Below are 25,490 nucleotides of genomic sequence, written 5' to 3'. Positions count from 1 at the left end.
ATACTCCTTAGTCAAGTGCTAAAGTACTGTTTTATGCCCTTGCCATAAGCTATGCAAAAACATTCTCACTGAGTAAGTTTCAATAAATTAATAAACTTATAATGTATTTATTTAAACGCTTTTTTAAAGTTTAGGGTGTGTAAACAAGGGAGTTTGTGAGGATGAAAATATTCACTAATTTCTTTGAGGAAATAGCATTACGTTTTATCTAACTTGCTATATTTTCTTAAAATATTTTTTAACCTAAATGATAAAAATCATTTTGGGACTGAGCAGGTATACACTGACCAACTGAAGTGTTCAGGGCATCCTTTGAGACCTTAGTCTTGGATTAGCTATATACTAAATGAAGAGCTATATGCTAATAGACCAGCATATACAGTTGGGTGAAGGTTTTGTTTTCTCCTTCCAGGGAGTTATTGTTTCTTCATAACATTGACGGTATAGAATTCTGAAATTACTTGTTAGCACTTAAGAAGAAGAAAATATAGGATTTGTTTTTTTAAGATTTAAAGCTGTTTAAAATTCTCTTGGAAATAGTTAATTTTATTAGTGTCCTGGTGTTACAACGTAATACTGAAAACTAAAACTTTTTATTTTGTTCATTGTAAATTTATGCTCCCAAATATACAGGAATATGTTGATAAATAAGTGCTGTTACCATATTTCTGAGAGTCCAGAACAGACATACACATGCATTAGTAGTTTGTGAAACTATTTTCGTAGTGACGAATTTTAATAACGTTTTGGTTATCTTAATGGAAAAAAGGTTCTTTTAAGCACTGATTATATTTACATTCTTTTAATGTTTCAATAATATATTCTTATGGTGCTGCTAGAACTTCTACATTTTGGGGGTACTGCATGTATCTTCTGTTAAAGAGATTTTTCTGCCACTTTGTGTGTTTCCAACAGATACTCATTAAAGGATATATCAGAAATATCACTCTTTAGTACATTGATTTTGCTTTAAATCAGTATAACTATAATTTTACTCAAATTTATGGAATCTGGGTGGGTTCATTTCATTCCTATTTAATAGATTAATTCATCCATTATCAGAGTTTCAGAAAGCTACTATTTTAAAACTGATGAGGGATTTTTGTATAGTTTCAAAAACTAATTTTCATTGGAAATGTTACACACAGTTTTACTTATATGTTAGAATTGTTAAGAAGTGCTTTATCTTGAATCAAATACAGTTTGTACTTGAAAGATGATAGAAACAAGAAAAAAGTTTTGAGTTCTGGGGTTCTATACTCTCCACAGCTGTGCCTTCTGTCTCCCCCTTTTATGGATAGTAGGCAAAATTTACAAGATTTTAGTTGGGAACTAAAATAGATATAATTTCTGTGGCTGACTCTTGTTTGGATAAGATTTTGTGTGTATGGGGCGCCTGGGTGGTTCAGTCGGTTAAGTATCTATCTGACTTCAGCTCAGGTCATGATCTCGCAGTTCCATGAGTTCGAGCCCCGCGTCGGGCTCTGTGCTGGCAACTCAGAGCCTGGAGCCTGCTTCAGATTCTGTCTCCCACTCTCTCTGCCCTTCCCCTGCTTATGCTCTGTCTCTGTCTCAAAAATAAATAAAAATATTAAAAAAAAATTTTTTTTAAGGTTTTGTGTGTAAAACTGGGACTTGAGTTCACAAGAAGTGCTTTATCATGAATATAATTATAGATGAAAATTTAAGTTGTAGGATTTCCCTTATAGTAACAGTTAAAAATGACATAATTATTGTTATTTTTCCACCATGGAACCTCAAAATTTAGAGTAGGTTTTTAAAAAATTAACTAAGACAGATTATGAAAGATTGTAACTTAACAATTTAGAAATGTCAGAATTTCCTTTACCTTCATTGTGAACAGGTATCATTTTATAAGAGGTGCTATAGTAATTCAGTATTAGATACAATTTACATTCTCTGGGAAGTGAGAAACAATGTATGTATTTTTGAATAACAGGCAATAAAAAAATAGAGTTTAGTGACTCGAAGTGTTTACTTTATTAGCTTTCTAAATAAGTATACTTAAATTTTTACTTTGCGTTTTTCAAGAACTAATCCTTATTCTCTTCTAATGTCTTCTAAAATATTTTGAAGAAAATGTGGAAATTTGCTGAAGCATTTTTTCAAGGTGTTAACACTTAATACAGGTTATTTGTAAGAAGAAAAATACTATTCATATGAGACAAAGACATTACTAATTCACCTCCATCAGGGATTAGTCTCTTCTCCTTCTTCCCCCTACCAGTGTCATTAATGGGAAAGAATGTTTACCAGTCCATTCCAGTGATTGTGAGCTTCTATTTTCAAAATTACTAGCTGGAGATCCTAGATTAACTATGATCTCTTCCCTGTAGAGGGCTTTTAAATTTCCTTTTATTGTTTCATTTCTGTTTTTAAAAGACCATAGTGGAGATTCTGTTGGAAGGGAGGTATGTGATATGGATAGTTCAGTTCTAGGACTTAGAGGAAAATGTTCTTTGAATTTGGCTTCCCATTTTCCCTCTTATTAGAGAAGTAAGGGACAAGATCAAGATGTGTACAGAGGCAGAGGTCAAACAGGCTATGTAAATGTGTGACACTTGTGGTGTGAAAGAAATGGTGAGGTCTGTAGTAAAGTGAAGTGTGCAAGGTTCATCTGAAGGTAATAAAGTTTTTAAAAAATAAGGTCACACAGAGGGGTGGGGACTAGATGACCCATCCGGTTTCTAGTCTACACTTTCCAGAGGAAACTTTGATTTACAAATGGTTTAACTCGTGGGGAGAATTTTAAGCAATTTCTAGCTAGTAATATTTGTTGTTGTAATAACTTATAAACTCTTGGTGGAGGTATTTGGGAGGATATATGTGCAGATGAATCCTGGGTATATCCTCTTTGGTGACATATTACTCTGACAGGTGTTCGTTCACAAACAAAAATCACACGGTTTCAGTGGCATGGTATATATATATATAGACCACTCCATGGTCATCAGATGAGGCTTCCTCAGCCTCATCATCCTGTGCTGCTGTTGCTGTTGCCCCAAATTGCTTGTAGTTCTCCATATAGCAGCAACCATGCTGTTTCTCATCTGCAAGTCTTTGCTTCCTTGTTTTGGGAATGTCCTTCCTTCTCTTTGCAATGGCCGTGTACCCACACTCCATACTGCCTGTCACCCACCTCTGCCTTTAATTCAGCCACCGACTGTTTGACCCCTACATATCCTTCAAGCTTCAGCACCACTGCCTCCAGTAAACCTTACTCTGGTGCCCTCATGTTGAATTACATGTCCTCCTCTATTAAATCTCTATTACCTCCTAACTTAATATGTGGAGGTTAACATGAAATTATCAGTTTCTCCTGCGGCAGGGATTGTGTTTTATCCATTTGTATTCCTGGTGTTTAGCATGGTAGACAGTCAGTAAATATGAATGCAACAGTTTCCCTTACAAAAATTGAGTACATGCACTGAATACCCTTGGTAGGGCTTCAGTCAACTGAAGTTACACCTACAGGTTCATAAAACTTTGAAACTAAAATGTAAAACTAGCTATATTCTTTGAAATTCAGTCACTCTTAACAAATTTAAGTCTTGAGTTTAACTGACTTAGTCTAATTTTTTTCGAAATTTCCTAGTTTGTATAAAGAAATTTTAAAAATAGTGTGTTAATAAACAATGTTCTTAAGTACCTGAATAATGTGAAAGATGCTAAAATGCTTTATTGTAACAGAATAATTTTTTATCCTTTTGATAATAATTTTTCTTTTTATCTAAAAAGCACTGCAGAATGTTTCAGTGATGTATTTTTTTTTTTGTAAAATTAGGCAATACTTATATTCTTTGTTTTTAAAACCAATTGTGACCAAAATGTGTTTTTTAAAAATTTCATCTCTTACCAAGGTCAACACAAGCACTTATTATTTGACTCAAAGAAGTGAATTTCAGGACTACTGATTTTTTTTTTAAATTAAGAATTGTACTATGTACTTTTCACAGAAGTAAAGATTGAGAGAACACATTTCATATGGCAATAAGCTCACAGTACACTGAAAAGTATTGAAGGTAGTCATGCCCTAGGGACTAAACCTTATAGGGTATATAAAATGTAAATATGACTAACCAGTTAAATAAATGTACATTTTACTTGTATTTATTTTCCATCATTTTGCCATTTTCCTCTGACAATTTAACTTGGCCGTGTATCCAGTGGAAACAAAAGAGTTAATTTTTATGACTGGACTAAACTGAAGTCTAAACGTCGATATTAGAACTTTGGAGATAGGGGCGCTGGGTGGCTCAGTCGGTCAAGCGTCCAGCTTTGGCTCGGTCATGATCTCGCGGTTTGTAAGTTTGAGCCCAACGTCAGGCTCTGTGCTGACAGCTCAGAGCCTGGAGCCTGCTTTGGATTCTGTGTCTCCTTCTCTCTCTGCCCCTCTCCTCCTTGCACTCTCTCTCTCAAAAATAAACAAACAAATAGAACTTTGGAGATAGAAGGAACTTTATATTACATCGTCTACCCACGTCATTTTACAGAAGTGGAAGCGAGTCCAGGGAAAGGGTATGCAGCATCAGTGTTTGCTAATGGCTAGATTAGAACAGAGAGGTCTCCAAAGACATTGATCATTAGGGTCCATCCTGGTTGAGGCAGCACTCCTGCTGCTAAACTCCAAGAAGGTTTGTTTTCTGTGTCACATTTCAAGATACTTTTCATCTGGATATTTGTCATTGTTCAACCCATATTTACCATTACTTGTTAAATTCATCTACTAGATTCTTAGCTTGTGGAGTAAGTCTTACTGGCTTGCATTTCTTGGTGTCTCATATAGTTTCAAGCCATTTAGATATGTAATAGATAAATTAGTGAATTTGTTGAGCAAATAAATGTGTGTTTTTACCATTACTGAGATGACAGAGAAGTTGGTACATCTTGATCATTACCAAGAAAAGTACACCATATACTAGACAGGGCCGACAAAGATATTAATATAAAGAATAATCAGTTTAACCTTTTAAATTCTAACAGGATCCACTTAGCTATTAATATTACCATCAGTAATTTTAGTAACTACTTTATTGAGGTGTAATTCACACACTTAGCCATTTACCTGTATCAAGTGTACAATTCAGGAGGTATTTAATATATTTTGTAGAGTTGTGCAGCCAATACCACAGTCAATTTTAAAACATTTTCATCATCTCCCCCAAAGCCCTGTACCCATTAGCAGTTACTTTCTTTTTCCCTTTCACGCACTGTCCCTCCTTCCCCCAACCCAAGGCAATCACTGATTTTCTGTCTCTGTAGATTTGCCCATTCTAGATAGTCTGTATCAATAGAATTATATATCTGGTCTTTTGTGACTGAATTCTTTACTGAGAATGAGTTTTTCAAGGTTCATCCGCATTGTAGAGTGTATCAATACTTCATTTCCTTGTATTGCTGGATGATACTCCATTGTGCGGATATACTAGACTTTATTAATCCACTCATTAGTTGGTAGACATTTGTGTTGTTTTCACTTTTTGAACGTTACACCATTGTTACGAACAATGCTGCTGCTGTGAATATTTGTGTACAGGTTTTTGTGTGGCTATATGTTTTCAGTTCTCCACATATATTGTACAACTAGAATTGTTGGGTCATATGGTAATTTGATGTTTAACCTTTAGAGGAGCTGCCAAACTGTTTTTGCAAAAGCAGCTGCGCCATTTACAGCAGCAGTGTATAAGGGTTCCAGTTTCTTTACATTATCAGAAACACTTGGTGTTAGATGTCTTTTTGATTATAGCTATCCTAGTAGGTGTTAAACGCTATCTCATTATGGTTTCGAATTGTACATATTTCCCTGATAGCTAATATTATTGGGTATCTTTTCATGTGCTTGTTGGCCACTTGTATATCTTCTTTGGAGAAATGGCTACTCAGATCCTTTGTCCATTTTCAGTTGGGTTGTTTGGTCTTTGTTGTTAGGTTGTAATTCTTTATATATTCCGGATATAGAAACCCCTGATCAGATAATGGTTTGCAGATATTCCCTCCAATTCTGTAGGTTGCCTTTTCCCCTTCTTTTTTTTTTTTTTTAATTTTTTAAAAAATTTATTTATTTTTGAAAGAGCATGAAAGGGAGGGGCAGAAAGAGAGGGAGACGGAGAATCTGAAGCAGGCTCCAGGCTCTGAGCTGTCAGCACAGAGCCTGCTGTGGGGCTCAGACCCACAAACTATGAGATCATGATTTGAGCCGAAGTCGGATGTTTAAGCAACTGAGCCACCCAGGTGCCCCTGTCTTTTCCACTTCTTGATTGTGTCCTTTGCAACACAAAAGCTTTACATTTTAATTAAGTCTAATTTACCTACTTTGTTCCATTTCTTACACTTTCGTGTCACATCTAAGAAACCGTGTTGTAATTCAAGGTAATGAAGGTTTACACGTGTTTTTTTCTGAGCATTTTACAGTCTGAATTCTTACATTTAGGCTAATTTTTGAGTTATTTTTTTCTGTACATTGTGAGATAGAGGCTCCACTTCATTCTTTTGCCTGTGGATATCCACTTGTCCTGGCACTATTTGTTGAACAGATCATTCTTGTCTTATTGAATTGGCTTGGCATCCTTGTCAAAAATCAGTTGACTGTACATTTGAGGGTTTATTTTTGAACTCTGAATTCTAACACACTGATCTATCTATACTATGCCAGTACCACACTGTCTTCACGATTATAAGTTTGTAGTATGTTTTGAAATTCGGAATTTAGGTCCTCCAACTTTATTCTTCCTTTTCAAGACTGCTTCAACTATTCTGAGACCCTAGAATTTCTGCATAAGTTTTCGGATCAGCCTGTGAGTTTCTGTAAAGAAGCCCATTGGAATTTTGATAGGAATTGCCTTGAATCTGTAGAACAATTTCATGGGTCATCTTAATGTGAAGTCTGTCAGTCAGTGAACCTGGGATGTTTTCCTATTTATTTACCTCTGCATTTTCTTTCAATAGTGTTGTTTAGTTTTCAGAATGTAATTTTTACGTTTCTTTTGTTAGATATATTCCTAAATATTGTTTTTTTGATGCTGTTATTGAAATTATTTTCTTAATTTCACTTTCTAATTGTTCATTCCTAGTATATAGAAATAAGATGGTTTTTATACAGTGATCTTGTGTCCCATAAACTTGCAAAACACATAATTTTAATAGTTTCTAGTTACTTCCTTAGGATGTTTATATACAAAATCATGTCATCTGCAAATAGAGATAATAACATTTCTTCCTTTCCCATCTAGATTTTATTTCATTTTCTTGACCAATTGCCCTGTCTAGAACCTCCAGTATATGCTGAATAGAAGGGACAAGAGTGGACATCCTTGTCTTGTTCATTATCTTAGGGGGGGAAGCTTTAAGTTTTTTATCATTAAGTATGACAGTATCTACAGATTTTTCATAGATGCTTTTTATATTCCTAGTTTTTTGACGTTTTTTTCCATTGATACTCTAGTTGGTTAGTGATTTCCTCCCCTTAGTTGGTAGCTTTAGAAATCTGTGCTTTGACAAATACAGCAATATGCTTTCCTTGTGTTTATCTCTTAAACGGTAATTGATAGTTTCTTTAACTGATAAAAAGAACTTAATGGAGAGGAAGAATTCCTTTATAAAAATGTTAATATTTTTTATTTTTTTTTTTAAGTTTCTTTCTTTTGAGATTGAGAGTGAAAGAGAGAGTGCGTGCCTGAGTTGGGGAGGGGCAGAGAGAGAGAGATGGAGAGAGAGAGAGAATCCCAAGCAGCCCCACACTGCCAGTGCCGCTGGAGCCCAATGTGGGGCTGAAACTCACGAGCCTCAAGATCATAAGCTGAGCTGAAATCAAGAGCTTAACTGACTGAGCCACCCAGGTTCCCCTATCGATATTTTTTAAAAGCACATCACTAGGCTTTAGTTTTTCTATCTAAAATTATGAAACCTTCCAGTTTTCTAGCTTTTTATCTTTCCAAAGTATGTGGAGCAGCTTTTATGAATGGTGGTAGTAGGGGTACATTTACTTCCTTATCTGATTTTTGAGTGACTTTTTTCTTCATTGATTTTTTATATTAAAATAATTAGTAAAGGGGCACCTGGGTGTCTCAGTCGGTTAAGTGTCCGACTTCAACTCAGGTCATGATCTCGCAGTCCGTGAGTTCGAGCCCCACATCAGGCTCTGGGCTGACAGCTCAGAGCCTGGAGCCTGCTTTGGATTCTGTGTCTCCCTCTCTCTCTGCCCCTCCCCTGTTCATGGTCTGTCTCTCTCTGTCTCAAAAATAAATAAACGTTAAAAAAAATAATAAAAATAAATAAAATAATTGGTAAAAATATGCCCTATTCATTTATTTTTGTTGCATTGATTCTTTTATTTTTCTTTTCAAATTTTTATTTAAATTCCAGTTAGTTAACATACAGTGCAATATTGGTTTCAGGAACAGAATTCACTGATTCATCACTTACATACAACACCCAGTGCTCATCATACCAAGTGCCCTCCTTAATACCTATCACCCATCTAGGCCATGCCCCACACTCCTCCCTCCATCAACCCTCAGTTCTCTATCTTTAAGATTCTCTTATGGTTTGTTTTCCACTCCCTTTTTTCTTTTTTTCCCCTTCCCATATGTTCATCCGTTTTGTTTCTTAAATTCCACATGAATGAATGAAATAATTTGGTATTTGTCATTCTCTGACAGACTTACTTCGTTTAGCATTATATACTCTGTCTCCATCCACATTGTTGCAAATGGCAAGATTTCATTCTCTTTGATGGCTGAGTAATAGTCCATTGTACATGTATACCATATCTTCTGTATCCATTCATCAATCAGTGGACATTTGGGCTCTCTCCATAGTTTGGCTATTGTTGATAATGCTTCTATAAACATCAGGGTGTGTGTACCTGTTAGATTCTGTACTTTGTATCCTTTGGGTAAATATCTAGTAGTTCTATTTTTAACTTTTTGAGGAACCTCCATACTGTTTTCCAGAGTGGCTGTACCAGTTTGCATTCCCACCAACAGTGCAAGAAGGTTCCCCTGTCTCCACATCCTCACCAACACTTATTGTTTCTTGTGTTGTTAATTTTAACCATTCTGTCTGGTGTGAAGTGGTATCTCATTATGGTTTTGATTTGCATTTCACTGATGATTAGGTATGTTGAGCATCTTTTCTTTTAGCCATCTGGACATCTTTGGAAAAATATCTATTGGGGCATTTGGGTGGCTCAGTTGATTAAGCGACTGACTCTCGATTTCACCTCAGGTCATGATCTCATGGTTCATGAGATTGAGCCTTGCATCGGGCTTTGTGCTGACAGCCTGGAGCCTGCTTGGGATCCTCTCTCTTCCTCTCTCTCCCTTTCTCTCTGTCCCTCCCCCACTTGTGTGCACATTCTGTTTCTCAAAATAAATAAACATTATCTTTAAAGAAAAGTGTTAGGGGTGCCTGGGTGGCTCAGTCGGTAAGCGTCCAACTTCAGTTCAGGTCATGACCTCGCGGTTCATGGGTTTGAGCCCTGCATCAGGCTCTGTGCTGACAGCTCAGAGCCTGGAACCTGCTTCAGATTCTATGTCTCCCTCTCTCTCTCCTCCTCCCCCACTCACACTCTGTCTCTCAAAAATAAATAAACATTAAAAAAAATTTTACAAAAGAAAAGTGTTGGAGCACCTGGGTGGCTCAGTTGGTTGAGCGTTCAACTTCAGCTCAGGTCATGATCTTATGGTTTGCGAGTTTGAGCCCCACATCAGGCTCTGTGCTGACAGCTCAGAGCCTGGAGCCTGCTTCAGATTCTGTGTCTCCCTCTCTATCTGCCCTTCTCCCACTCATGCTGTGTCTCTCTCTCTCTCAAAAATAAATAAACATTAAAAAAAAACTGGAAGAAGAAGAAAAATGTCTGTTCATGTCTTCTCATTTTTTTTTAACTGGCTGATTTGTTTTTTGGGTGTTGAGTTTGATAAGTTCTTTATAGAGTTTGGTTATTAACCGTTTATCAGATATGTCATTTGCAGATACCTTCTCCCATTCTGCATGCTGCCTTTCAGTTTTGTTGATTGTTTCCTTCACCATGCAGAAGATTTTTATCTTGATGAAGTCTCAATAATTCATCTTGGCTTGTGTTTCCCTTTTCTATGGCGAGGTGTCTGATAAGAAGTTGCTCCGGCTAAGGTCAAAGAGGTTTCTACTTGTGTTCTCTAGGATTTTGATGGTTTCCTGTCTCACATTTAGGTCTTTACCCACTTTGAACTTATCTTTGTGTATGGTGTAAGAAAGTGGCCCAGTTTCATTCTCCTGCATGTTGTCCAGTTTTCCCAACACCATTTGTTGAAGAGACTGCCTTTTTTCCATTGAATATTCTTTCCTGCTTTGTCAAAGATGAGTTGACCATATAGTTGTGAGTCCATTTATGGGTTTTCTATTCTGTTCCATTGATCTGTGTGTCTGTTTTTGTGGCAGTACCAAACTGTCTTGATGATTAAAGCTTTGTAATATACCTTGAAGTCCACAATCATGATGCCTCCAGATTTGCTTTTCTTTTTCAGGATTATTTTGGACATTCGGGATTTTTTGTGGTTCCATACAAATTTTAGGATTGTTTATTCAAGCTCTGTGCAAAATGCTAGTGGTATTTTAATAAGGATTGCCTTAAATGTGTCAATTGCTTTGGGTAGCATAGATATTTTAACAATGTTTATTCTTCCAATCCATGAGCATGGAATGTTTTTCCCTTTCTTTGTGTCCTCCTCAGTTTCTTTCATAAATGTTTTTTAGTTTTCGGAGTTGAGACCTTTTACCTCTTTGGTTAGGTTTATTCCTAGGTATCGAATGGCTTTTGGTGCAATTGTAAATGGATCAATTCCTTGATTCTTTCTCTGCTGCTTCATTGTTGGTGTTTAGAAATGCAGCAGATTTCTGTACATTGATTTTATTTCCTGTGATTTTGCTGAATTCATGTATTAATTAGTTCTGGCAATTCTTTGGTGGAGTCTTTCAGGTTTTCTACATAGAGTATCTTGTTGTCTGCAAATAGTGAAAGTTTGATTTCCTCCTTGCAGATTTTATTTTATTTCTTTTTGTTATTTGATTACTGAGGCTAAGACTTCCACTGCTGTATTAAATAGTAATGGTGAGAGAGAACATCACTGTCTGTAGGGGAAAAGCTTTCTGTTTTCCTCCATTGAGGATGCTATTAGCTGTGAGTTTTTTGTATATGGCCTTCATGATGTTGAGGTATGTTCCTTCTATCCCTACTTTGTTGAGTGTTTTTATTAAGAATGGATGCTGTGTTTTGTCAAATGCTTTTTCTGCATCTTCTGAGAGGATCATATGGTTCTTATCCTTCTATTATTAATGTGGTGTATCACGTTGATTGATTTGTGAATATTGAACCAGCCCTGCAACCCAAGAATAAATCCCATTTGATCATGGTGAATAATTCTTTTAATGTACCATTGGATTCAGTTTGCTAGTATCTTCTTCAGAATTTTTGTATCCATGTTCATTGGGGATATTGTCCTGTAATTCTTTTTAGTGGGTTCTTTGGTTTTGGAATCAAGGTAATGTTGGCCCTGTAGAAGAGGTTTAGAATTTTTCCTTTCATTTCCATTTTTTTGAAACAATTTGAAAAGAATAGGTATTAACTCTTCTTTAAATGTCTGATAAAATTCCCCTGCAAAGCCATGTGGCCCTGGACTTTTGTTTGTTGGGAGATTTTTGATTACTGATTCAGTTTTTTAGCTGGTTATGGGTTTGTTGAAATCTATTTCCTCCGTTTCAGTTTGGTAGTTTGTATGTTTTTAGGAAAATTTGTCCATTTCTTCAAGATTGCCCACTTTGTTGACATATAATTTTTCATAATATTCTCTTATAATTGTATTTCTGTGATGTTGATTGTGATCTCTCCTCTTTCATTCATGATTTTATCTGTTTGGGTCCTTTCTCTTTTCTTTTTGATAAGTCTGGCTAGAGGTTTATTAATTATTAATTGTTTCTAAGAACCAGCTCTTAGTTTCATTGATGTGTTCTACTGTTTTTTGTTTATTCATTTATTTCTATATCACTTATTTTTGTTCTAGTCTTTATTATTTCCATTCTTTCACTGGCTTTAGGCTGTTTTATTGCTGTTCCTCTTCTCGCTCCTTTAGGTGTGAGGTTAGGTGGTGTATTTATTATTTCCCTTCTTCTGATGGTTTTAGGCTTTATTTCCTGTTCCTTTTCAAGTTTTACAGGGTTGTGGTTTGAAAATAATGTGTGGTATGGTCTCAGTCTTTTTGTACTTGTCGAGGGCTGATTTGTGACCCAGTATGTGATCTGTTCTGGAAAATGTTTCAAGTGCATTCAAAAAGAATGTGTATTCTGCTGCTTTAGGATGAAATGTTCTGAATATGCTGTGAAGTTCGTCCCACCCCATGTGTCATTCAAAGCCATTGTTTCCTTGTTGATTTTCTGCTTCACTGATGTGTCCATTGTTGTAAGTGGGGAGTTAAAGTCCCCTGCTACTATTGTATTATCAATGAGTTTCTTTATGTTTGTGATTAATTGATTTAAATATTTGGGTGTGCCACATTGGGGACATAAATATTTACAATTGTTAGGTCTTCTGCATGGATAGACCCCTTAATTATGATGTAATGCCCTTTGACATCTCTTATTACAGTCTTTGTTTTAAAATCTAGTTTGTCTATAGCTACTCTAGCTTTTTTTTAACATGCATTAGCATGCTAGATGGTTCTCCATCCCTTCACTTTCTGCTGGTGTCTTTAGGTCTAAAATGAGTTATAGGCAGCATGTAGATGGATCTTGGGTTGTTTTTTTTTTTTTTTTTTTTTTTTTTTTATCCATTCTGATACCCTATGTCTTTTGATTGGCGCTTTTAATCCATTTATATTCAGAGTGATTGTTGATAGATATGAATTTAGTGCCTTTGTGTTACCTGTAAAACTAGCATTTCTGGTGATGTTCTCTGTTCCTCTCTAGTCTTTGTTGGTTTTGGTCTTTTTTTCCCCCCACTCAGTCCCCTTTAGTATTTCTTGCAGGGCTGGTTTAGTGGTAACAAACTCATTTAGTTTTTGTCTGGAAAACTCTTTATCTCTTCCTCTATTCTGAATGACAGAATAAAGTCAGAATGCTGAATAAAGTATTCTTGGCTGCATTTTTTCCCATTCAGCACGTTGAATATATCCTGCTATTCCCTTCTGGCCTGCCAAGTTTCTGTGGACAAATCTGCTTCAAATCTGATCTCTCTTCCCTTGTAGGTTAAAGACTTTTTTTCCTGGTTGCTTTTAGGATTCTTTCCTTTTTCTCTGTATTTTGTGAATTTGACTATATGTTTAGGTGATGGCCAGTTTTTTGTTTTTTGTTTTTAATTAAATGGAAGTTCTCTCTACTCCTTGGATTTCAGTGTATGTGTCCTTTCCCAGAATAGGGAAGTTTTTAGCCACAATTTGCTCAAATAAGCCTTCTGCTCCTTTTCCTCTTCATCTTTTGGGACTCCTGTGATATGAATATTATGTTTTAAGAAGTTGCTGAATTCCCTAAGTCTACCTTCGTGGTCTAATACCTTTGTTTCCCTCTTCTTTTCAGCTTCATTATTTTCATAATTTTTTCTTCTCTATCACTGATTTGTTCCTCTGCTTTATCCATCCTCATTGTTATGAGGGTTTGCATCTCAGTTTTCACATTTTTAATTTCAGCCTGACTAGATTTTCATTCTTTTACCTCTCCCCGAAGTGATTCTTTGGTGGCTTCTGTGTTTTTTTCAAGCCCAGCTTTAATTCTAGTTCAGACATCTTACTTATACCTATATTGATTAAATCCCTGGCCGTAATTTCTACTTTCTGTTCTTTTTTTCTTTTTTTTAAAGTTTATTCTTTGTTTTTGAGAGGGAAAGAGAGAGAGAGCGAGAGAGCGCATGCTGGAAAGCAAGCAGGGGAGGGTCAGAGGGAAGGAGAGAATCCCAAGCAGGCTCTGCAGTGTCAGCACAGAGCCCAATATGGGACTTCAACTCACAAACCATGAGATCATGACCTGAGGTGAAATCAAGAATCAGACACATAACCAACTGAGCCACCCAGGTGCCCCTCTACTTTCTGTTCTTTCTTTTGGGGTGAATTCCTCCATGTTGTCATTTTGTCCAGGGGTAAAACAAAAACAAAGACAAAAGCAACTAGCTCCTAAGTGTGTTTTGGTCTGCTTGGTAAAAGAAGCTAGATCCAGAAAATAACAGGAAAAAATATATAGTTTATACTTTAAATAGTAAAAATAAATAATAAAAAATAAAAAGGAAGCTGGATCCTATTTCCTTAGAGCTAAAGCCTTGTAGCACCCTATAATCAGTAGACTTGGTATCTGCCAGTGATTTTTGCTGGTCTTCTGGAAGAAGGGCTCTTGTGCTGTTTCTCAGGTGTTCTTGCCCTAGTGGAGATGCTGTCTGCAGGGCGTGTCCGGGCAGGGCTTGGTGTAACGGCTCCAGTCTCCACTTGGTGGCTCTGTTTAGCTCACTGAGGTGGGTCAGTGCTGGTGGGCAGAGGGTGAAAATGACTTTGCCATGCTCTCTTGCCTCCAGAGTGGGGAGCTCGTGCCCACCACTCCTCAGGAAGCCCTCACAGAAGAGCAGTCACCCCTCCTGTGTCCCTGGATTCTGTCAGATCCCCACCTTCACCCTGTATCCAAGCTGTCTGCCTGGCAGGCTGCATAGCCCTCCTGTGTTTTATCTCAGATGTGGCTGTGTTTCAAACTTCTGAACTTTAGAGACCCCCACAGTCTAACCCTGTGCTTATCCCCAGGGGGAGGGTCTCCCCCACACTGTGGCCGGTGCCAGTCTGTCCTAGAAAACGGTGGCACAGCGGTTCAGAGTTTATGGTAAATCACAGCACAAAGTCAGCACCTAGGTTTGCTGCCCTCAGCTGGTGTCTTTGTTCCTATACTGGTGAGCAGGGCATCTCAATGGTGCCTGCTAGGTCTTTTGCCCCTGAGGAAACCATATCACCTCTGCCAAATGCACTTTCAAGCAGAGGAACTCTTCCTCCATGTGACCCAGGGGATCCTTAAACCACACTGCCTGCTACCTGCCCTCCTTCCCCACCAGAGCACTGCCAGGCCTAACCCTGGCAGTAGCATGGACCTCCCAAACTTCAGACTCTGCATTCTGCTATGATAAAAAACTTGAAATATTTAAACCCTCTCCTGTTTCCCAGTCAGTAGTTTTAGGGAAGAATTTTTTTGTGTGTAATCCCCTGCACGTGTTTTCATAATTTTTCTCTTTCTCTCTCACTCCTCTCTTGCTCCCTCCCCTCTGCAACTCCTGTGCCTCTTTTCTCCCTCAAATCAACTCCACAGTTGTTATCTTCCACAAGGTAGTCATTTTTTCTGCTTGTAGATTTGCAGCTTTGTTCTCTGAGTCCTCAGATCAATTTCTTGGGTGTTTAGAATGATTTGATATTTATGTTGCTATGTTCTAGGGAAGAGGTAAGCTAAGGGTTGTCCTACTCTTCCACCATCTAAACCCTTCCTTTTTTATAAAAGATGAAGGATTTTCAAAAAGATAGTAGGTAGGGGCGCTTGGGTGGCCCAGTCAGTTAAGCATCCAACTTTGTTTCAGGTCATGAGCTCAAAGTTTGTGAGTTTGAGCCCCCTGTTGGGCTGTGGTGCTGACAGCTCAGAGCCTGGAGCCTGCTTCAGATTCTGTCTCCCTCTCTCTGCCCTTCCCCCACTTGTGCTCGCTCGCTCTCTCTCTCTCTCTCTCTCTCTCTTTCTCTCTCAAAAATAAATTTAAAACATTAAAAAAACCTAAAAAGAGATACTGGATAAATCACAACATTATTTTAGTGAATATAAAGCATGTTCTTTCTGTAAGTAGAAATAGACATTAAAAATTATTCATTTCACATAACTCTGATTTCTAGTGTGATTATTACTCCATAAGAGTCATCAGATATATTTCCTTATTGCATCATAGAAATGTTAGTTTGTGATTATCTTAAATCATCTGTTATGGGATCAATACTTGTTTTGTGTCAGTAGTGTTCTTCCTGGTTTATAACATAGTGCAGGTATTTGTGGATGCGGGTAGTCTAAGTGAGTTTTGGGCTTATTTGTACATTAACCTTTAAGCAACATAGGGATGTTATAATCATATTATGGGACACTTTAAAGGCTGCCTATGCATATAAAGTAGAAAATTAAGTCACAAGCTAAATTAAGCCAAATTTTTTCAGTCTTTGTTACCTTGGGCACCAAAGAGGGTCTTTATGTTTTGTTTCAATTTTTGATTTTCACCAGTAGAAATTCTTCATGATAATTAATAAGAAACCTTAAACATAAGCATAGAAAGAAATTTTCTTCCTAGTAGCCTTGGAATCTATAACATGAAATTAATCAAAAAGCATTTAATAAAAGAGTCTTTAGAAAGTATATTTAATCCTTTGGCTTAATAGTTTCTTGTGATTAGATCATTCTAGGGTATGCTTTACTCACAAACTAAGGTACTATTAAAGAGACCACCTAAGGCCTCTCTGGCTCTACGAAATAATAGATTTTTTTTCTTTGGATATATAGAAAATGAATACTGATATTTATTAAATTATGTGAAGAACGATATCACTGGGTATTATCTGAGTCCAAGGAACACTGGGATTATATAATATGCCTGCTGGATAGTTTTTTTTATAAAGTCAGGAAAGATCAGTTCTCCAAGTTGGATTTTTTCTTCTGAGAAGAAAGCCAATTTTCCTTGGCTGACTGATGATTTCTGTGGCCATCTTTAGTTTTGGAGCTTAGTGGAGTCACCATTTCCTGTGGAAGAAGTTCTGCAGTTTATCCAATAGAAACCACGCAAAGAGACCCTGACTGAGAGAGCGTAACTAACATGGAAGAAACTTGACAGTTTTAAGATACCTAATCTTCACAGTTTCAACTTTGAAGAGTCCAAAGAAGTGGAACCTTTAAAGAAGATACTTGACTCTTAGAATTCCTTTTTATTCTTAGATAGCATTTAAGATATTTCCATGTAGCAGAAGAAAGAAATGTTTTTTTCCTTTGGCAAAACCCTATTATATGGGCATACCTTGTTTTATTGGAGTTTGCTTTATTGCACTTACTAGATAACCCTTTTTTTTTTTTTTTTTTTTTTTTTTTTACAAATTGAAGGTCTGTGGCAACCCTAATTGAACAAGTCCATTTGGCACTGTTTTTTCAACAGCATTTGCTCACGTCATGCGTCTTTGTAATATTTTGGTAATTCTCTCAATATTTCAAACTTTTCATCATTATTTGAATTTCTGCAATCTCACAATCAAATTTTAACGGTTGAGGAGTTGCTTCTTATGGACGAGTAAAGAAAGTGGTTTCTTGAGATGGAATCTACTCCTGGAGAAGATGCTGTGAAGATTATTCAAGTGACACCAAAGGATTTAGAGTATGACATAAACTAAGTGATAAAGCAACAGCAGGGTTTGAGAGGACTGACTCCAATTTTGAAAGAAGTTCTATGCTTCAATGCTATCAAACAATATCACAAGCTACAGAGAATTTGTTGGTGAAAGGAAGAGTCAGTTACTACAGCCGACTTTGTTGTCTCATTTTAAGAAATTGCCACAGCCACCGCAACCTTCAGCACCCACCACCCTGATCAGTCAGCGGCCATCAACATTGAGGCAAGACCCTCTACTAGCAAAAAGATTGCAATTTTCTGGAAAGCTCAGATGATAGTTAGCATTTTTTAGCAATAAAGTATTTCTTAATTGAGATATGTACAATTTTTTAGACATACTGCTATGGTGCACTTAACAGACTACAGTATAGTGTAAACATAACTTTTATATGCCCTGAGACACACACACAAAAACTCATTTGACTCACTTTATTGTGATAGTCACTTTATTGTGGTGGTCTGAAACTGAATCCTCAGTATCCCCAAGGTATGCCTGTCCTTTGCTCCACTTAATTTTTGGAAGACTTAAGAGCCCGTTTCTTGAGAATGAGGAAAAATTCCCGTTTCTTGAGAATCCCAACAGCTACTATTCCTGATACAAAAGAATGGAAAAGAAGTAACCTAACTTGTGAAATAGAACTGTTTATAGGTGTCATTTCCTTAAGACTTAACATAGCCATTTTCCTACGTGTAATCTGTTACTCCTATCTTGGTCCATTTCTTTTGTTGTCATATATGAAAACTTTACTCCCCACCTCACAGGGATGTTGTGAGGCAAATTTTAAATGTTCCTAAGAAAAGTGTAGAATTAATAACTCTTGACTGTTTCTTTGTTGGTAGTTTCTATAATTATAAAATTTTGTTTATTTTTCAATTTACAAGTGTTTTTTATAGTTATAAATGGATAGTAGGTATATTAAAATGGAAGTAAGATAATGAAATTGTAATTGATTTATCAATGAGCATCCTTGTATAATTTAAATGAAATGTTGCACTGATTTTATTTTTAAAAGAGCTTTTATATCATTTTAATTAAAGAAAAGCTAAAGTAAGTGTCTCGTTTCCCCTTTTATTTGAGATCTAGTTATTCATACCTCTTAGAAAAAAGGTAACCCAATTCATTAAATTCTAATAAAAAGAAAATGAAAACTACAATGAAATAGATACAAGTTTAAAAAAAAAAGTGAAAATCTTGAAACAAAGTCGAAGCTTAAAGATGCCTAGAATTAGCTTTGTTAAAAGCTGAATAAGCTCTGTGTTATTAGATAGAGGTGAAATTTTACTAACACTTTGATTAAAAATAAGATTATTATGATAATAGAAATTTGAGGGGCGCCTGGGTGGCTCAGTTGGTTAGGCGTCCAACTTTGGCTCAGGTCATGATCTCATAGTTCGTGAGTTCAAGCCCCTACCCGGGTTCTGCGCTGAGAGCTCAGAGCCTGGAGCCTGCTTCGGATTCTGTGTGAGTGTGTGTGTGTGTGTGTGTGTGTGTGTGTGTCTGCCCCTCCCCCGCTCACAGTCTGTCTCTGTCTCTCAAAAATAAATAAACATAAAAAAAAGAAATTTGATAAGCACTTGCTTCATATGACAGCAAAAGAGTCAGAAAGAAAATTTGCATTAAGGAAAATGAGTTAAAATTCATGCATAGAAAATTCTTGATAGCCTGCAGAATTTGGTTTCATCTGTACAATTCTATTTTCGTGACATATTTTAGGAAGTAATTATATAATGTTTTCTCTTTCACATAAATCAACCCGAGTTTTGTAAGCCAAAGCTTAGTTACAGCACATGAATTATCAGTTAGTTAATGGCTCCCAGAATGAAGGTTTAAAATCATTATCAAATGTCTACTTCTGCTTTGTTCTTACTATCATAGAATCAAAAGACAAGTTAATTCAAAGTGAATTTAGGGATTCAAGTTTATAATCTTTATTTGTAAACAAATAACTTAGGAAATATTTTCTAAATTACCATATTATTTAAATGCTTGTTTTATAATTTATTCTATATGCTTTAAAAAGGAGAATGGATATACAGTCCTAGGTTAAAAATGCTGGGATTAAGAAAGCACTTGACTTCACAGTGTTGTATTTTTGTATGCCTCACTTTTAAAACATGTAATAGCTTTAGATGAGCCTTTCACACTTGTCTCTGCCAGTCTGCTCCTAGTGTCATATGTACCACAGAATTCACTTATGTTGTGTAATTTATTTAACTTCTGTAGGGGTGGGAACTATACAAGGGACTTTGTTGTTGTTGTTTATTTTTGAGAGAAAGAGAAAGACAGACAAAGGGTGAGTGGGGGAGGGACAGAGGGAGACGGAGACACAGAATCTGAAGCAGGCTCTAGACTCTGAGCTGTTAGTACAGAGCCCAATGCAGGGCTCGAACCCATAAAGAGTGAGATCATGACCTGAGCCGAAGTTGGATGCCCAACCAAGCCACCCAGGCGCCCCAGAACTTTTCTTTAGCTAATTCAGTTTGTCCCTGTAATTCTTCCCTCTTTTAATAGTTTCATAGTTTGCTCTCATTTAAGATTTATGTAGTAGATATGCATTCATATCTGATAGGAATGGTATAAATTGGTTCATTGTGTATTATTGAGCAGTGGTATAAAGTGTATCATTCTTTGTCTAGTTTAATGCTCATATGTTTGATTACTGCAGCAAGAATAATACTTTGAAAATTCTAACCTCAGAGTAATGAGAAAAATTCGATGTGAACAGTGAGCTAGTTTGAGGGTAATAATGAAATTATTGATAACATTTTATGGATAATAAGCATTTATAAAAATAGAGCCCCTTTCAAAATAATTCTGGGAGCGCCTGAGTGTCTCAGTCAGTTAAGCATCCCAACTTCAGCTCAGATCATGATCTCTTGGTTCGTGGCTTCGAGCCCCTCATTGGGCTCTGCACTGAAAGTGTGGAACCTTCTTGGGATTCTCTCTTCTTCTGTTTCTGCCCCTGTCCCATTCTCTCTCTCTCTTTCTCTCAAAATAAATAAATTAAAAAAACAAGAAAACTAAAATTAAAAAATAATTACAATTCTGAACCTGACTTCCATTGCCCCTACATATTTTTTGACACCAAAAATGGAATCTAATACTGATATGATAGCATTTAATATGTCTACTCTTCTAGCCAATCTGTCATAGGAAGCACATATTAAAAGTTGGTGACCATGTGCCACAGAAATAATGGAGAAATACAACAGTATTAGTCATTATCTTAACAGTATTATTACTTATCTGATCCTTAAAATTTAGAAGGTCTGTGTTGTATCAGTGCCATTTTACTATGAAAACAGTTTGTAGAATGAATGCATGCTGAGCTTGATGTAGTTCGATAGAGAATAATTTCGTGGGAGGAACTATGAATAACATAATGGTTTTGAGATCATTGTATTGATTTCTAAAAATAAAATACATTCTTATCATCCTATCCCTCTCAGAAATAAAGGGGTGAACTTGGATTTTCCTGGCTGTCCTGCCAGCAGTATTCATTTTAGGTGAATTACATCAACTCTCTAAGCTGGTTTCGTCATCTGTAAAGTAAAAGAGAGGAGTAAATAATGATTTCTAAGGCTCTTTCTCTTGATTATCTTAAATGATCTTGCCTTAGTCCAGGAAATAAGAAAGATGTCCTCTTGTGATCTCCTGTGGCTGGGCATCATTAAAAACATTGATAATGTTACTCTGCTACATAAAAGAATCTATTCTACACGTCAAATTAGCTATCTCTGTCTTAAGTAGAACATTAGGAAAAAGCAGTATAGTATCCTTTGCTTTTGTGTTATGTGCACACATAACTGACATTTTCTAACTTCCTTCCAGATGGCATTATAGATTCAAAATATGTGATCAGTCCATCAGTTATTACTTTTCAACAGTAGATTCATTTAAAATTAGAGCACTAGCATAGGAGACTACTGTCATAGAATGGATTGTTGTAATGGGATACATTTTTGAACTATAATGCCATCTAATAGCTAGACTTAGATTGAAACCCATAATGATAATCAAACCTTTTATACTTGGGAATGGAATTTAGCAGTATTAAATCATAAACACCAAACTGAAAGAAACTTGCTATATGTAGTCCCTCACTTTGAAACCTTCAGGTTTCAACCCCAGGAAAATGGTGTAGTCTGATATGCCCTCTTGGGAAAGTAAAATGTAAGAATATAATAAGTGATATATTGCTGTTGCTGTACCTGGAAATAATAGCACAGGCATTGAGCACCTCAAATCTTGTTGTTGGATGTCCTACCTGTGAATCATACCTCACAGTCTAATATAAGTTCTAAATTAATTTATAGAAAGAAAACATTATACTCCAAAAAGCCAGAGAAGACTACTCCTTGCTTTTAACTCACTGAAGTTCAGTGATACCAATTGAGAGAGAAAGATCATCTTTGTTCTTTTGTATTCATTTTTCTTCCTGAAGAGATCATCTTGTGATAGTCTGTTTATTTCAGTTCAGAACTCTGAATGCCAGGCTGCGTGCACTATTCTTAGTACTCCTAAAGGTTAGGTGATATAGTATATATGGAAATCTCTTCATTAAAGGGCCTAGGTGGCTTTATACTTAAAACTATGTTTTTATAATTTTTAATTTTTTAATGTATTTTCTTTTACACTTGTCTCATGAGAAGATGAACAGATATAATTTTGTTGTTTTCAGAAAACAAACTTGAGATGTAAGGAGGTTAGAGAATTTTTCTAAAACCTGCAGACACCAGAATTAGAATTTGACTCTAACCTTTGGCTTTTCTCCCCCAGTCTTCCCCTAATCTATCTTGAAGACATTTTAGTCTTCATATGGAAACCAAACTTGGAAGAGAGGGTAATTGACAAAATTCAGTCATTATTTGCCACAAAAATAGCTTATGAATCTTTAAATGTGTGGTTGAAATTCACCAATGAGTAGTAGCTCTGTAGGCATTTCATTTATTTGAGGACATGTTATGTATTGAGGTTAAGTCGATATGGTCATGTTGATATTAAAGTTACTTACATTGACAACCATCTTAACAAGGTTTGGTGTGTAAGTTTGTGTGTGTAGTCATAGAATTCTTGCTTGTAGAGCCTGCAGGAAGGGAAAATATTTAGGTAATCAGATTTGAATAATTTGTATTTGTAATTTGTACAGGAATTTGTATTGTATGTTTACTGTGTGCTTATACATTATATGCTTTCTTTGCTCCTAAGTCTATTGATCTAGTAATGTAGTAAAGAATACAATCTGAGTGTTGACCAAGTAGCTGGCTAACGTGTTAATTCTCCTTAGAGCTAAGCTTTATGTTTCCAGAACCATCATGGCATGAAGAAACATTTGAAACCCTTGTCCTATGAGTTCTCAGACCTGCATGGAATGGTCCTGACAACTTAGCATCTAGAGAGTGCCCCTTAACAATAGTCATTTCTTGAGAACATCTAGATGAAACTTGTAAACAGCTGCAAAGATAATTTGCAAAATATGATCATAGTCTCTGAATAGTTAAAAAGTAGATTCTTAATTTTATTTGAAGGTGAAGAGGTTAAAAGTAGCTCTACTATAAACCTGTGATTCTAAAAACACAGCCAGAGGCTCAGAGCACCTGGAAGGCACAGTGACCTTTGTGAAGTGTTTATATGTATGTATATATACATGTATTATCACCTGGATTAGAAATCATTGAACTAAAAATTATATGTGTAAAATCACAAGAGCCACACACAAAAACAATGTGTGGTCAAGCTAAGCATGACCAGCTGTTTCTGACAGTTATCCACATTAGGTTCATTTTAATACTCACTTGTTCAAAATCAAGAATTTATTGAGCATGTCTGTGAGCAAGGACAAAGTGAGTAAGATTGCCCTTGAAGAGTTTTGTGAGGCAGAAATATAAGCAGTTATGGTAATGATCCCTGGGGTGCTCTGTAAGCCATGAAGAGCCCCATCTCTCTCCATTGCTACTAAAAACTCTCTCTAATCTCAGATATCACACTTCACTTTCTTTTGACCTATTTGAGTGCCAGGCACTGTGGATGCATCATTGAACAGGAGAGCGTTTTACTTCTCATGGTATTTAAACTTAAGTAGTAGGGGAGTAAGAAAAATAACTACTTAAATAACAGCATAATTACTGTTATGAAGAGTATCATGAAAGAAGAGATCAAAGGGAAAAGGAGAGGGCAGGTAGTGGTATGGCTGGTTCAGAAGAGTAGGCCTCCTTGAAGACCACACATCACTCCTCCTTCCAGAGAATAGAAGTTGGCCTAGGAGAGAAGGAGGAGCATCCAGGCAGAGGGAGGGGCATCTGCTTGGGCCTTAAAGCTCCTAAGTGTTTAGTGATTTCATCTGAGGTCATGGTAATGACAAAGGAAAGACATGCTAGAGAAGGGGGAGCCTGGGTGGCTCAGTCAGTTGAGCATCTGACTCTTGATTTCAGCTTAGGTCATGATCTCACAGTTCGTGGATTCGAGCCCCACGTTGGGCTCTCTGCTGACAACACAGAGCCTGCTTAGGTTTCTCTCTCTGTCCCTCTCTGTCCTTCTCCCGCCCTCTCTCTCAAAATAAATAAACTTAAAGGAAAAAAAAAAAAAACTAGAGAAAGACTGGCCTGGAAGAAAGTAAGGAGAAAAGTTTTGCTTTGTAGCTTTGAGAGCAAAGGGATAGAAAGAAATCAAGATGTTTCTAGTCCACTAGCTTGTAAGCCTTTTGAGAATAAGAACCATGCTTATTCACCCTTGACATTGTCTGGTAGCATGCTTGATACATAGATGTGCAATGAATATTTGATGAATCAGGTGACTGGTTAATTGTTCCTTATATATTTGATTTCTTTTTTCTTTTTCTTTTTTTTGACAGTTAAGGTAGAAATTCCTTTGAGGATAAGAAAAATGTCATATAGGGGTGTCTGGGTGGCTCAGTCAATTAAGCATCCAACTCGTGATTTCTGCTCAGGTCATGATCCCAGGGTCGTGGGATCAAGTCCCACATCAGGCTCTGTGTTGAGCTTGGAGCCTGCTTGGGATTCTCTGTTTCTCCCTCTTTCTCTGCCCCTCCCCTGCTTGCACATACTCTCTCTCAAAATAAGTACGCATTTGGAAAAAAGAAAATGTCATATACATTTATACATATCTCAAAAATATTAGACCCATAAAAGCAATAAATGCTGTTGACTTAGCACTGATTGCTTGAAATAAATTCAAAAATTGTACAAACTGATAGCCTCTTTAGTTATCCAATAACCATTAAAATGCTAGCATCACATGACTAAATAAATTAGAAATGAAAATCTTAATGTATTGATAGAAAATAGACTAGCACGTCTTTGATTATTTTATCTTTTTTCTTCAAATAGAACCCAAGAGCCAGAATATATAAATGCCCAAATTTTATAAAAATTGTTATATGGTTCTCAGTTGCTAAAAATTTTAAGGAAAAAATACTTCTGATTGTTATAAATCCAGAATATCATTTAGCACTGTCTGCTAAGATCTTCTATGAGTATAGTGCTAAATGGTATCCGTAAATAGAGTTGAAAATAATCTAAAATATTTTTTTTCCTTGTTGAATCTATTCACTTTTACAAAAAGGCATCTGAAAGAGTTAACTATACTCTGAAAATATCACCATTTAAAAAATTTTTTTTTAAAAATATTTTTGAGAGAGACAGAACGTGAGTGGGGGAGGAGCAAAGAGAGACAGGAAGACACAGAATCCAAATCAAGCTCCAAGCTCTGAGCTGTCAGCACAGAGCCTGATGCGAGGCTCAAACTCACAAGCTGTGAGATCATGACCTGAGCCGAAGTCAGTTGCCCAACCACCTGAGCCTCCCAGGAACCCCTGAAAAGATCACCATTTTTAAGTTGCATATGTAGTTGCCACAAGTCATGTCACTGTAATATAATTCTTGAAAAAACTTAGCATAGAAGCTAGCTTTCCAGATCTGTATTTACAGAGTCTCTCCAAAGTTGTTTTTTTTTTTTTTGTAGTTTTGAGAGATGTTTGAAAACAGCATTGTATAAGTGTAAGGTATACAATGTGTTGACTTGATATACTTATATATTGAGACATGATTACCACCATAGCAT

General features: G+C 36.4%; 1 protein-coding gene across 3 annotated transcripts in view; it reads left to right on the top strand.

Annotated features, from left to right (window-relative positions):
* The window catches only part of HOMER1 (homer scaffold protein 1), a 142,952-nt gene that overhangs the window by 75,658 nt on the left and 41,804 nt on the right, over positions 1-25,490 (top strand). Inside the window, exon 6 of one of the 3 annotated variants that reach the window (XM_019835918.3) lies at positions 16,746-18,462. The exons of the other annotated variants lie outside the window; for them this stretch is intronic. Within the exon in view, the coding sequence (XP_019691477.1) occupies positions 16,746-16,758 (13 nt within the window). The 3' untranslated portion in view covers positions 16,759-18,462. Of the gene's footprint in view, positions 1-16,745; positions 18,463-25,490 lie in introns of those variants that run through there. 3 annotated transcript variants of the gene reach the window in all.

This window comes from Felis catus, chromosome A1 (genome assembly GCF_018350175.1).
Source record: "Felis catus isolate Fca126 chromosome A1, F.catus_Fca126_mat1.0, whole genome shotgun sequence".
NCBI classification, from domain to species: Eukaryota; Metazoa; Chordata; class Mammalia; order Carnivora; family Felidae; genus Felis; species Felis catus.
Note: the sequence above shows the minus strand (reverse complement) of the source record. Positions and strands in the feature narration are given on the sequence as shown.